Raw genomic sequence first — 14,612 nt, forward strand, 5'->3', positions numbered from 1 at the left:
CACATGACATGGATTACTTCATTCCATTTGTGTTGCATTACATTTAGAGTGCGACTTGATTCCATTTACAGTACAAATTTGGTTCCATACGTTTGGTACCATTGTACTCTGCACATGCACGCACAGCCAAAACAGAGTGGGATGATGTCACCTCCAAAATGTTTGAGGGGGGGGGGGGGGGGGGGGGGGGCAAGCCGATCTTATTTATTTTTTTAAAACGTTGGAAGCTTAACTCTCTGGGGCCGACACCGTTGTATACGACAGCTAATACCAAGCTTTAAAAAATTATAAATAACTTTTGAATGATATGAGATAGAAACACTTTTTTGTTTTTGCTAAAAAGTTAACTCCGCGGACTTTCAAGCCAGCCACTGGCCATCTTTGTACTCCTCACAGAAGCTGTGTGATGACGTGCGTAATGTGAGTGTCCAATCGGAATTGGTTTACCATCACATGGTTTTCCAAAAGCCAATCGTAGGGCAGATTTACCTCACATGAAAAGCGAAAGATCGTTTTCAGGGGTGATGTGTTACTAGTTGGCCCGTTTGAATAGCCCCCTGGGTGCTCCATTGAGTACATTTGATTAGTACATAGTCAGTGTGCCCTGTGCCATTACGCACAGCGATTAGTGAAAGCAGAAGCAGACGGAGAGCCTCTGATGACGATCTCACATGCTCAAACAAAGAGTGTGTACTATCGGGATTGCTCCACTAGTTTGCATGTGAATGTTACTGGATAACTCTTGCTTTTTCTGCATAAAGCACTGTTTACCATATCAATTTTGTATTTATTGTTCAAAATGTGCATTTGTGTTTATTGTTTGAACCTTTTTGTTGTACAGTCTTTCACACAAGACCTCAAATTACCTTTATAAAGTGTCAAAACAGTTCTTTATTATAGTTTGCTGTGTGTTTTGAATAAATGTGTGTGTAAAATGATTTTTCGCGTTATTTTTTCTTTGTCTATTTCTGATTGTAAACCTTTATTACACTTACAAAACACAACAAAAACATATATATTCTGAAAGCACAGGTTGTCCTGAAAAAGAGACATAAAACTTGATTGTGGGATGCAGGGAGAGCTGTTAACAGCAATAATAAAACATTTATGCCAGGCGAGTGAACTGTCCAAAAAATTCCCTCGGACCCCAGAGGGTTAAACAGTTTCCCTTTACGCAGGGAAAAACACAAAAGTCTCTACAGTTTGTGACAAAGAAAAAGAGGGGGAAAAAGTCTGAGGTAGAAGAGGCACAGAGATCACCACTTTGTGAAGAATAAAAGTTAAACAGGTGTACTGGAAAACATGTTTACCCCAAATCACACTGACAGATTGAGTCTAGATAAAAAAAAAAATTTTTTAAAAAATTTCCGTTGCTTCTCTGTTCCAAAAAAACGGCACTGCTCTCACAAGCACCACTAGGTTAGGTTATGGTAAGCTAAAAGTGGATGCTCTTGTTTTGGCTGAATAACTATACGGTTTTTGTATATTCTGTGTTAGTACGCGCCCGCGGACGACGTGCTTGATGAATTCCTGCAGAAAAAGTAGTGCCCAAACAATGCTGTATTTGCGATGACTGTGTTTTCACGGGTAACAAAAACATAAGGAGTGTATCTGGCACAAGACCTTGTGTATTCCATGTGTTTTTACACCTAAATGACCATAAGTCAATATGGGTTGCTGTGGAGCATGTCACTTCCGGCAAAGTGGCCAATCCAAAGGCAAGAATTTGTACTTCCATGACTGGCTGCCTGATGAAAACCACCTGGGGCTGCATTGATTGTCTATTGAAATCAGCTGGTTTTGTTTTGTCTCTAACAACCAGCTGATGGCTCTCACTGCCTGACACGATGAGATTTACAACACCAAGTTGACCTCAACTTAACCACTGTACATTAAATTGACTTTATTGACGAGTCTGACCCCTTTGAAAAGTGACCAAATGACATGTATTTCTATTGAGGTCGACAATTAAATGGCCACAAATGACCACCAGAGGGCTCCAACGACAGCTGAGCAGGTTCAACTAAACCTTTTAAAATATTTTAACCGCTAGATGGCTACAAGTAGTGAACAGACTAGTCCCCCTTGTGTTAACTGCAATGGCATTTGTCAGTCACTGCGGCAGTACTGGTTAGGACGAACCCTATATGCTAACACCACCAAAACATTTATTTTTACAATACAGCACATGTATAACTGTTGATTGTAGGCCTCCTGTCGTCTCCTGTCGCTGTTTAATCGCAGACACAAACTAATGAAACAGGAGTTGATCTACATACCAGCCAAAATGTGTCCAAGCAGATTGAGAGCTGCTTATAATTAAGCCACAGCCAAAAGTAACCCCCAGAAAACAGGCTCTCACAGCAACCTTAAACAAGGAAAAGACTCATCATTAGTCAGAAACAAGCAAGAAAAATCATCAATCCTACGTGCTGAGTAAATGTTTTAAAGTCTCTGTATGAAGCGCTTTTCAAACGTCTCGTTAAAGCTGCTGACACACGAAACCACCAGCTTAGCGTAAACCCTTTGACAGGATTAATTCCAGGCAGAGGCAGTTAACTACACAAGTCTGTGCTACAATTTCACTTTAAATTAGTAAAGTTAAGCGGACTGGTGGACAGCAGCGTCTGAAATGAAGCAGCTTCGCTGTGTCACTCACCTTGTATACAGATCCGGAGTAAAAAACCAGCAAGAGGCCGTTCACCGCCGCAATGTGCACACAAATCGCAATTTTCCCTGGGGTTTCCGTCAGATAATCAAAAACCCAGTCAACATGTCCAAACCAAGACCTGATTAATGCGATTACGACGACACTAAGTCCTAAAAGGAAGCATTTTACACTTATTCTTCCTTCTAACACCAACTTACTGCCGGCCATGTTGGTTATATTATGAAACCTGCTTCGAAGAATGTGTCGAGCAAAGGGTTGGTTAGAGCGATTTCTTTTTCTTCTTCTTCTCCACGCCGTTGAAGCCTGAAGGTGAGTTGCTGCCACCTAGTAGTCTGGGATGTGACTGTGGATACATCCGCTTTTTTATTTATTATGTCCGCCAAGAACTTGTGTATCTCATGTGTTTTTACACCTAAATAATCGTAAGTCAATACTCACACTCATCCAGCAGCATCTTCTCATGTCGGAAAATTCAGTGCTGGGTCAGGTGAAAGTAGTCCGGCGAGCTGTCCCACAATGTCAAAATAGAGAAAACAAATTCACCAGTGACAGAGTGAGTAACTTATTGATCAACGACATCACTGATCAGCTACCAATGTTTACAGTCTGTGACAGTAACCACAAGAGGAAACAACCAAATGACAAACTTAAATACCATCAAATGATGACAGCAGAAACAATGAGGGGAGGTGATGGTCTCATGGTTAAGCTTTGGGCTTGAGACTAGAGGATCCTCAGTTCAAATCCCAGCCTGACCAGAAAATCACTAAGAGCCCTTGGGCAAGGCCTTAATCCCCTAGTTGCTCCCGGTGTGTAGTGAGTACCTTGTATGGCAGCACCCTGGCATCAAGGTGAATCTGAGGCATTATTGTAAAGCGCTTTGAGCGTCTGATGCAGATGGGAAAGCGCTACATACAACCCCAATTCCAGTGAAATTGGGACGTTATGTAAAATGTAAATAAAAACAGAATACAATGATTTTCAAATCCTCTTCAACCTATATTCAATTTAATACACCACAAAGACAAGATATTTAATGTTCAAACTGATAAACTTTATTGTTTTTGTGCAAATATTTGCTCATTTTGAAATGGATGCCTGCAACATGTTTCAAAAAGCTGGAACAGTGGTATGTTTACTACTGTGTTACATCACCTTTCCTTCTAACAACACTCAATAAGCGTTTGGGAACTGAGGACACTAATTGTTGAAGCTTTGTAGGTGGAATTCTTTCCCATTCTTGCTTAATGTACGACTTCAGTTGTTCAACAGTCCGGGGTCTCCATTGTCGTATTTTGCGCTTCATAATGCGCCACACATTTTCAATGGGCGACAGATCTGGACTGCAGGCAGGCCAGTCTAGTACCAGCACTCTTTTACTATGAAGCCACGCTGTTGTAACACGTGCAGAATGTGGCTTGGCATTGTCTTGCTGAAATAAACAGGGACGTCCCTGAAAAAGACGTTGCTTGGATGGCAGCATGTGTTGCTCCAAAACCTGGATGGACCTTTCAGCATTGATGGTGTCATCACAGATGTGTAAGTTGTCCATGTCATGGGCACTAACACACCCCCATACCATCACAGATGCTGGCTTTTGAAGTTTGTGCTGGTAACAATCTGGATGGTCTTTTCCCTCTTTTGTCTGGAGGACACGGCGTCCATGATTTCCAAAAACAATTTGAAATGTGGACCCATCAGACCACAGCACACTTTTCCACTTTGCGTCTGTCCATTTCAAATGAGCTCGGGCCCAGAGAAGGTGGCGGTGTTTCTGGATGTTGTTGATGTTTGACTTTCACTTTCCATGGTAGAGTTTTAACTTGCACTTGTAGATGTAGTGACGAACTGTGTTAACTGACAATGGTTTTCTGAAGTGTTCCTGAGCCCACGCAGTAAGATCCTTTACACAATGATGTCAGTTTTTAATGCAGTGACGCCTGAGGGATCGAAGGTCACGGGCATTCAATGTTGGTTTTCAGCCTTGCTGCTTACGTGTAGAAAGTTCTCCAGAGTCTCTGAATCTTCTGATGATGGAATCCCTAAATTCCTTGCAATTGAACGATGAGAAACATTGTTCTTAAACTGTTGGACTATTTTTTCATGCAGTTGTTCACAAAGTGGTGATCCTTGCCCCATCTTTGCTTGTGAATGGCTGAAGCTTTTGGGGATGCTCCTTTTATACCCAATCATGACACTCACCTATTTCCAGTTCGGTGTTCTTTGATCATTCATCAACTTTCCCAGTCTTTTGTCGCCCTGTCCCAACTTTTTTGAAACGTGTTGCAGGCATCCATTTCAAAATGAAGCAAATATTTGCACAGAAACAATAAAGTTTATCAGTTTGAACAATAAATATCTTTGTTGTGTGGGCCGCTGAAGAGGAGGTACTGCTGGCCCACCACCACCAGATGGCACCCTGCTTGAAGTGCGGGCTTCAAGCACTAGAGGGCGTCATAGCAACCGGGAGTGACAGCTGTCACTCGTCATCAGCACCAGCTGTCACTCATCCACATCACCACCACCTTAAAGGCCGGACTGCAACTCCGCCTCCCCCGCCAAGAAATCAGCTACCTTGGAGGTAATTTCTCTGCTGACTTAAAACTGAATAATAGTCTGAACTCTTTTGCAGCCGGTTTCCTGTGGTGTTTCCTTATCTGCTGGATTGGCATTTGGTGTGATTAGCGACGGCTTCGCCTCACATCCCAACCAGATAAGTGGTTAAACAGGAGCTGCACGAGTGTGTGATTGGAGGTGGAGGTGCTCTCTCTCAAAAGAACACAGACTGTGGGATTACTGAGTGTGCGAACTCACACTCACCTGTGCTGTTTTTGTTCTCTGCCAGCAGTGCCAGGTCTGACAGCTGGAGACGGTGGCCACCTGAGGACTCAGGACTTGGCAGCTCCGGTGTTCTTCAGATCTGTTGGCGGTGAGGGCCGTGTGGGATCCGGCTCGGTTCTGGACGGGCGTCTCCTATTCTCAAGCCTGCCCACACGTCACCCAACGTGTAACTGACTGTAGTTCCAAACTTGTTGTTGTCTGTATTCCGTTGTGCACAATTTACAACATTAAATTGTTACTGTTTGGCTTATCCATTGCCCGTTCATTTACGCCCCCTGTTGTGGGTCCGTGTTCCTACACTTTCACAACAATCTTGTCTTTGTGGTGTATTCAATTGAATATAGGTTGAAGAGGATTTTCAAATCATGTTCTGTTTTTCATTTTACACAATGTCCCAACTTCATTGGAATTGGGGTTGTAAATGCAGTCCATTTAGTGCACTGAGGAATGCTTGCTGGTACAAAACTGGGATATTGTATACAAAGAAGTTGATGTTGATCATGCATATGAGTCATTTTTAAGTGTTCACATCATTGTATGATTAAAAACTGTCCAATAAAACAATACGGTAAAAAACAAAAATACATTGATCGACCGTGGATCACAAAGGGACTGCAAAATGCCTGTTAAAAGAAAAACTAACTCCATAGAGAATTCATAAAGCAAATAACTGAAGAGAACTGAAGAGTTTTTTTCAAAAACCATATGGATTTGAATCACGTGTGATTGCATCAGATAAGCTTGAACCTTCGTGCGCATGCGTGAGTTTTTTCACGCCTGTTGGTTGCGTCATTCGCCTGTGAGCAGGCTTTGTGTGAGCACTGGTCCACCCCCCCACCCCATCGTTTTTTTATTGCGAATAAATGTCTGAATGATTTGGAGCTTTGTTGCATCAATTTTTTTCCAGAAACTGTGAGAGACCTCCAGGTGGACACCGTTCGGAAAATCAATATGGCTTTCAGGGATGATTTTATGGGGATTATACAGATTTAGGAGTGTTACTGCCTCTTTAAGGACGGCCCACAACTGCTGAGAGCGCGGCGCCTTCCCAGCGCCAATGGACAGGCTCAAACCCCGCTGAAACAACCAGCTCATTTCCAACGTGAAGGCTTTCTTGATCCAGGACCTCGTCTGACTTTCACAAAAAGGCAGAAGTCGTGGACATCAGCACTTTTTCGGCACATTCCACTGTTACAGGAGTTTTTTTCATGGAAAGAAAAGCGGAGGGACGCGCCACGGAGCCATTCATTACTCGGCACAAAACCACCTCCGTGTTGGTCTCACAGGACGGCTTCAGGTGGATTTCAGATGGATTCCGGTTGCTTTTCAGTCGTGTGATTATCCGATTGTGATTGTGGCATGCAGAATTCCACTCCTCTTTCCATGACAAAAACTCCTGTAACAGTGGAATGTGCCGTTCATTTCTAAACTGGACGCTGTCTTGATCCGGTATGTCGTCTGACTAGCACAGGAATTGTGAAAAGACGTGGACATCAGCACATTAAGACAGATGTGCAGAGGAGTTCCGCGCGTCGCAGTGGAGCTGCATGGCGCAAAGCAACGCCATGATGAAGCTTTCCAGGACATGTTCGGGCATGTCCAGCTCATGCACAATCACAATCGGATAATCACACGACTGAAAAGCAACCGGAATCCATCTGAAATCCACCTGAAAGCCGTCCTGTGAGACCAACATGGAGGTGGTTTTGTGCCGCGTAATGAACGGCTCCGTGGCGCGTCCCTCCGCTTTTCTTTCCATGAAAAAAACTCCTGTAACAGTGGAATGTGCCGAAAAAGTGCTGATGTCCACGACTTCTGCCTTTTTGTGAAAGTCAGACGAGGTCCCGGATCAACAAAGCCTTCACGTTGGAAATGATCTGGTTGTTTCAACGGGGTCTGAGCCTGTCGATCGGCGCTGGGAGCGCGCCGCTCTCAGCAGTTGTGGGCCGTCCTTAAAGCGGCAGTAACACTCCTTAATCTGTATAATCCCCATAAAATTGTCCCTGAAAGCCATATTAATTTTCCGAACGGTGTCCACCTGGAGGTCTCTCACAGTTTCTGGAAACAAAATTGATGCAGCAAAGCTCCAAATCGTTCAGACATTTATTTGCAATAAAAAACAACGAGGGGGTGGACCATTGCTCACACAAAGCCTGCTCACAGGCGAATGACGCAACCGACAGGCGTGAAAAAACTCACGCATGCGCACGAAGGTTCAAGCTTGGCTGATGCAATCACACGTGATTCAAATCCATATGGTTTTTGAAAAAATAAAAAGGTCGTATACTTTTCTAACAGACCTCGTATTTTAATAACATTAAATAGCAGAAATTTATAAAGAAAAGAAAATGCAAATTAAGCAAAACTACACTGCCATGGCTAAGGGCCCCTTCACACATAGTGCAAATTTGGTCGAATAAAGTGAAGCAGGAATCGTATGCAAAATGTGTATATTTGTAGCTGCCTCCAATGCCTCATACACCCGTTGCTACAGCTATTTGAGCACACCAGTGGCTGAAAGACAGATAGCGGAGTAGCAGACAGCCAAAAAGGGCTCTATTGTTCGAGATACCCCTCCCGGAGTTATAACAAGATGTATTTGGTATCAAAATGTCTGATAGAACCTCTACTTTTCAGATCTGAGGTTGTACTTTGAAAAAGTTTATTACAACATGGTCAATTAACCCCTTTTTTGCCAAATCACGCAAAGAATTGAGACCGTCATAGGCCCACAAAATATTTCACCTTATATATATAAAAATGTGTTAAATGCCCACATCAGCAAGGGTCTGTAGACATCATTTTGACACATTCAGGGGTATCCAAGGTTCAGGGGGTGGTCTTCAGGCCCACCCAAAATAAATTTTTTAACCCCTTTTCTTCTTTTGGGGAGTTTGAGACCTAATTTAGTATGAAAAAAGGGTTATGAAGGTAGAGGGGTCCCTTGCAAGCAGAAATTGATTTGCGTGCCACACATAACTAATTCAGCCAGTTTAACCCTTTCACATTGGAACTAAAGCACCATCCAGAATTTGATGTTTGTCCGGATGATGGTTTTTCATATGAAGATATTTCCTCGATCCTTTCCTTTGTCCAAAAGGCTTGTAATGATTAACTGACTGATTGGTTGATTGATTGTAAAGATATCCTCTGGGTGTAGGAGTGGGTGCCATTTTGGTGTCCACAGGACTATGATTAGGGTCATCCAGCAATCATTAAGTGGTCATGCCTTAGCCTCTAGGCCATTAGGCTTTTCAAGAATCTCTTAGGTTTGGGATCTTATCAAAAAGAGAAAAGTTCTTTTTCCAGACCATTTCTATTTATTTAAGTGCAAAATTTCAACAAGGAACGTAATATTTTTACATATACATGTATGCCCTTATTTGTAGTTTACTGGCCATGAGATACTGGCTTACAAGATCATTGCCAAAAGAAGTTCAGCATCACGTCAGTCTTGACAATACATGTATTTAGTGGTCATCGCCATCACCGTCTGCACTATCCTGCTCAATGTGGAGATTAATGGGGCAGTCACTGCATTTGCATGCATCAATGCATGGAAAGCCAACCTGGAGGTAGGGGCATTTAGCCCCATCAATGCAGCTTGTGTCTTGGCAGTACAAGTGAGTTAGGTTTGGAGCATAAACGCATAGACCATTTTGTATATATTGTTCAAAATGTGCATTTGTGTTTACTGTTTGAACTTTTTGTTGTATAGTCTTTCACACAAGACCTCAAATTACCTTTATAAAGTGTCAAAACAGTTGTTTATTATAGTTTGCTGTGTGTTTTGAATAAATGTGTGTGGAAAAGTATTTTCCACTTTACTTTTTTCTTTGTTATTTGTGATTGTAAACCTGTATTACACTTATAAAACACAACAAAAGCACAGGTTGTCCTGAAAAAAGAGAAATAAAGCTTGATTGTGGGATGCAGGGAGAGCTGTTAACAGCAATAATAAAACATTTATGCCAGGTGAGTGAAGTATCCAAAAAATGCCCTCGGACCCGAAAGGATTAAGGTGGTGGTCATCTTTAAGTGTGAAAGGGTTAAAGTGACATGTTTTATTGTCTACAGCTCTCAAATTACTTTTTTCCACACAGGTCATCTCTGCCTTTATTAAATTGATGGCTGCCCCCTTTTCCAACAAAATTCGAGGCAGTAAGGGGTCCTTTCCTGAAAGATACGTAGACGAAAAAGGGTTAAAAATTTTTATTTTGGGGGGCCTTAAGAACACCCCTGATTCTTGGATACCCCTGAATGTGTCAAAATGATGTCTACATACCCTTACTGACATGGGCATTTAACACATTTTTATATTAATAGGGCGAAATATTTTGTGGGCCTATGACGGTCTCAATTCGTTGCATGATTCAGCAAAAAAAGGGTTAATTGACCATGTTGTAATAAACTTTCTCAAAGTACAACCTCAGATCTGAAAAGTAGAGGTTCCACCGGAAATTTTGATACCAAATACATCTTGTTATAACTCCGGGAGGGGTTTGGTGATTTTTCATCCCTGCTGCTACTCCACTAAGAGTGTGCACAGGTGTCGGCCAAATTCCAGCTGACACACACGAACATCTAACACTGCTCGCATGGCACTTAGAAAATGTGTGGCCATTCACGCTATTAACACAACAACAGTCAGCAGGCAATCACTGTCGAGCTGGATGTGAAAAAGCCTAGATTCTGAAATAATGACAAGTGCTAAATAAAAGTCTGTATTAAAATGTTTTATTGTTTACATGTCATCTATGTAAGCAGGAAAAATTAACAGGATAAAGATCAAATAAATATGAGATGGTATTGTGAAAAAAAAAGGTTGGGTGTTAAGATTTTGCACACGAGTGGAAAAAGCCTAGACTCTGAAATAATGACAATTGCTAAATAAAAGTCTGTATTAAAAAGTTTTATTGTTTATATGTCATCTATGTAAGCAGGAAAAATGAACAGGATAAAGATCAAATAAATATGAGATGGTATTTTGAAAAAAAAAAAGGTTGAGGGTTACGCGGGATGGTTGCTAGGCTACACTGTATAGAATCGATTCCATGGTGTTACTGCGATTTATTCAAGACAGCTAGCCAAGATGGATATTGCAAAGTGATATGAAAATTGATTAAATGATGGATATACGAAAGTGGATTAAATCTAGTAAGACTCCTCCAGAAACCCGAGACCTTCTTCACCAGCACCTCCAGACACAGCCTTAAAGACTTCTTCAGCAGAGCTATCTGAACCGTCTCTTCAGTCTACTCCTACTCAGTCTACCAGCAGCTCTCAGTCTCAAGGTAGTAAGTTGCATCAGCCAAGGGACCTTGGCTACGATAACCCAGCCCAACCAAAGCTCACTTTATATCCCAAGAAAAAAACAGCACAAAAATGACTGCAACAGGTCGTTCTTATGTAGTTGGTACACCGGACGAGATTGGTTGGAATATTCGGTTGACGCAGATGCTGCTTTCTGTTTTGCTTGTCGAAAATTTGGAGGCAGTGACTGTACTTTCACTACGGCAGGCTACAATAATTGGAAACATGTCACTGATAAGGCAAAGGGATTTAGCAGGCATGCTAACAGCAAGGAACACTTAGCTTGTGTTACATCTTGGAAAGAAAAAGAGCAGCGCTGTTCCTCGGGAAAAGAGATATCGACTCTTGTTAACACTGATCAGCTCTCCCGGAACAGACTGTACATGTGTGGGATTATGGACACAATCGTCTTCTTAGTTTTAAATGAACTTCCTTTACGAGGCGCACTTGATGCAGTTGGTGACCGAGATAAAAATGGATGTGGACTGTTCCTGTCTTTGTTTGACTATACATTAACACAGAATAAAGAATTGGCCACAGTTTACAGCACAATCCCCCAAAATGCTACATACGTGTTGCATGATATTCAGAATGAAGTTATTGAACTCATGGCTAGGATTGTCACAGAGGAAATTGCGAAGGATATTGGGGATGCATGGTATAACCTCAAGGTGGATGGAACGAAGGATCCGACAGGGCGTGAGAACATCAGCATCATTATCCGTTACGTGAACAGTGAATGTCGGGTCCACAAGAGGCTTCTGGCGATGTTGACGACAGACAGATGTGATGCGCAATCACTTGCGGATTCGGTGCTTGCGGAACTTAAAAGAGTTGGCCTTGACACTGCCAAAATGCTCAGCCAGTGCTACGATGGGGCGAGTGTTATGTCTGGGAAAGATGGGAGGATGCAGAAGATCATGCATGACAAACTGCACAGACAGATCCCTTACATTCACTGTTTTAACCACCAACACCACCTCGTCATTGTGCATGCTCTATCATCAGAGGATGCACTCAAATCTTTCTTTGATGTTTGCAACACACTCTACAAGTTTCTACAAAAGCCCACCGTTGCAGCACAGTATACAGGACAGAGCCTCAAACGACTATTGGAACAACGGTGGACAGGGCACCTTGACACTGTGTCCCTAATTGTGAAATCATATGTGAGTCTTGCAGGGTTCCTGACAGAGATGCGATGCGATCTTCTCACTGCAGTATAGCTTATACACAATTCTACAGAGTGCCTTAGGAGACTACAGTGTGATGAAGAGTTTCAAAACATCTGGACTGAGACTGCCAGTGATTGCCCTGCTCCCGCAAAGCGGCCGCGACAGGCACCTGCAGCCTTCCGAGACTTTGTGGTCGAGGAGACTCTAGGCCACCAAATCAAATCAAATCAATTTTATTTATATAGCGCCAAATCACAACAAACAGTTGCCCCAAGGCGCTTCATATTGCAAGGCAAAGCCATACAATAATTACAGAAAAACCCCAACTGTCAAAACGACCCCCTGTGAGCAAGCACTTGGCGACAGTGGGAAGGAAAAACTCCCTTTTAACAGGAAGAAACCTCCAGCAGAACCAGGCTCAGGGAGGGGCAGTCTTCTGCTGGGACTGGTTGGGGCTGAGGGAGAGAACCAGGAAAAAGACATGCTGTGGAGGGGAGCAGAGATCGATCACTAATGATTAAATGCAGAGTGGTGCATACAGAGCAAAAAGAGAAAGAAACACTCAGTGCATCATGGGCACCCCCCAGCAGTCTAAGTCTATAGCAGCATAACTAAGGGATGGTTCAGGGTCACCTGATCCAGCCCTAACTATAAGCTTTAGCAAAAAGGAAAGTTTTAAGCCTAATCTTAAAAGTAGAGAGGATGTCTGTCTCCCTGATCTGAATTGGGAGCTGGTTCCACAGGAGAGGAGCCTGAAAGCTGAAGGCTCTGCCTCCCATTCTACTCTTACAAACCCTAGGAACTACAAGTAAGCCTGCAGTCTGAGAGCGAAGCGCTCTATTGGGGTAATATGGTACTATGAGGTCCCTAAGATAAGATGGGACCTGATTATTCAAAACCTTATAAGTAAGAAGAAGAATTTTAAATTCTATTCTGGAATTAACAGGAAGCCAATGAAGAGAGGCCAATATGGGTGAGATATGCTCTCTCCTTCTAGTCCCTGTCAGTACTCTAGCTGCAGCATTTTGAATTAACTGAAGGCTTTTCAGGGAACTTTTAGGACAACCTGATAATAATGAATTACAATAGTCCAGCCTAGAGGAAATAAATGCATGAATTAGTTTTTCAGCATTACTCTGAGACAAGACCTTTCTAATTTTAGAGATATTGCGTAAATGCAAAAAAGCAGTCCTACATATTTGTTTAATATGCGCATTGAATGACATATCCTGATCAAAAATGACTCCAAGATTTCTCACAGTATTACTAGAGGTCAGGGTAATGCCATCCAGAGTAAGGATCTGGTTAGACACCATGTTTCTAAGATTTGTGGGGCCAAGTACAATAACTTCAGTTTTATCTGAGTTTAAAAGCAGGAAACTGTGGTGCAGTTGAAGGTGCTATATTATTTTTTCTTTTTGAATTTTTATGCTTAAATAGATTTTTACTAGTTGTTGGTGGTCTGGGAGCAGGCACCGTCTCTACGGGGATGGGGTAACACCAGGAGGAGTTTAGTGAACAGGAAGGGAAACAACTGTTTTTTGCCATTATAGACAGTGTACTTGGAGAAATGGCTGCACGTTTTAGTGAGACAAACCAAAAATACACATTCGCCTTGAAAGCCTTGGACCCTGCAAGTGAGGACTTTTTGAACACCCAAAAACTGAAACCTTTATTGGATTTAAGTCACACTGAAATAAACGAGACACAGTTCATCGTTGCACGCGAGTTTGCCTGGAGCCAGGGTGGCGAGCCAATGATTTTAAGTGAGCTTGTCACTAAACACAAAATTGTATTCACTGCTATGCCTCAGGTCTTTGCAGCCTTCAAATAGGCAATGACATTTGGGGCTTCGACTGCCATGTGTGAGAACTCTTTCTCAACATTAAAAAGAGTGTTCAGTGATCGACGCAGCATGCTGCATGAATGAAAGGCGAACTTAATAAGGCTGGCATTTGAGAATGACCTAACCAGGAAATTCAACAGAGAGTGGCGAGATGTCCTTCTCAGAAGATTCAACGCGGCATCCAACCGAAGGCTTCAACTCTTATGAGGTAGGCTAGCATCCAGTTTCCACACAGAATTTTATGTTAAGATATGGACTTTTATGGTAAGATAAAAGTTATGTATTGTTGTAAATATATCTACATGAAAGGTTTATCTTTGAGCCGTTGTGTGACTGTCATGCCCAATTGTGCTGTGTTTGCTCTTGTGATGGAGGGCTGTATGTGGGGTTAATCTACTGTCTCGTGTCGTTTCTCAGATCAGTTGCTGGTTTGGTTTTGTGGTATGCAGGAGATCACTTGACCGAGGGTCTATACGTTCAAATAATAATTAAAAAAATACTGTCATCACTCTTTTACTCAGTCAGTCTCTTACAACAGTGTAGCCTAAATACATGAGCTTTCCAGGAGCACACCCAATTCATTATGCACGCTCAGAGGCACGTCCCCTCTGGTGCACACTTTTTTTTTTGGGGGGGGGGGGGACCCCGCCCCCTGTGATAAACTCATCGCCCCCTTAATATTTTTTTTTGATGCCGGGCCTGGGATTAGGTCAGGCCTCCACTATTCTTGACGGGCGCTGCCCAAGCGCCTTGTCCTCTCCATCCC

General features: G+C 42.6%; 1 protein-coding gene across 1 annotated transcript in view; it reads right to left on the minus strand.

The window, feature by feature from the left end:
- icmt (isoprenylcysteine carboxyl methyltransferase) overlaps positions 1–2,906 on the minus strand; it is a 58,982-nt gene extending 56,076 nt beyond the window's left edge. The window contains exons 1-2 of the mRNA XM_034171655.1: positions 2,660–2,906; positions 2,280–2,368 (exon numbers count right to left, since the gene is read on the minus strand). Of these exons, the coding sequence (XP_034027546.1) occupies positions 2,280–2,368; positions 2,660–2,878 (308 nt within the window). The 5' untranslated portion in view covers positions 2,879–2,906. The remainder of the gene's footprint in view (positions 1–2,279; positions 2,369–2,659) is intronic.
- Between the last annotated feature and the right edge of the window lie 11,706 nt (positions 2,907–14,612).

The sequence above is a fragment of the Thalassophryne amazonica genome, chromosome 6 (genome assembly GCF_902500255.1).
Source record: "Thalassophryne amazonica chromosome 6, fThaAma1.1, whole genome shotgun sequence".
Lineage (NCBI taxonomy): Eukaryota > Metazoa > Chordata > Actinopteri > Batrachoidiformes > Batrachoididae > Thalassophryne > Thalassophryne amazonica.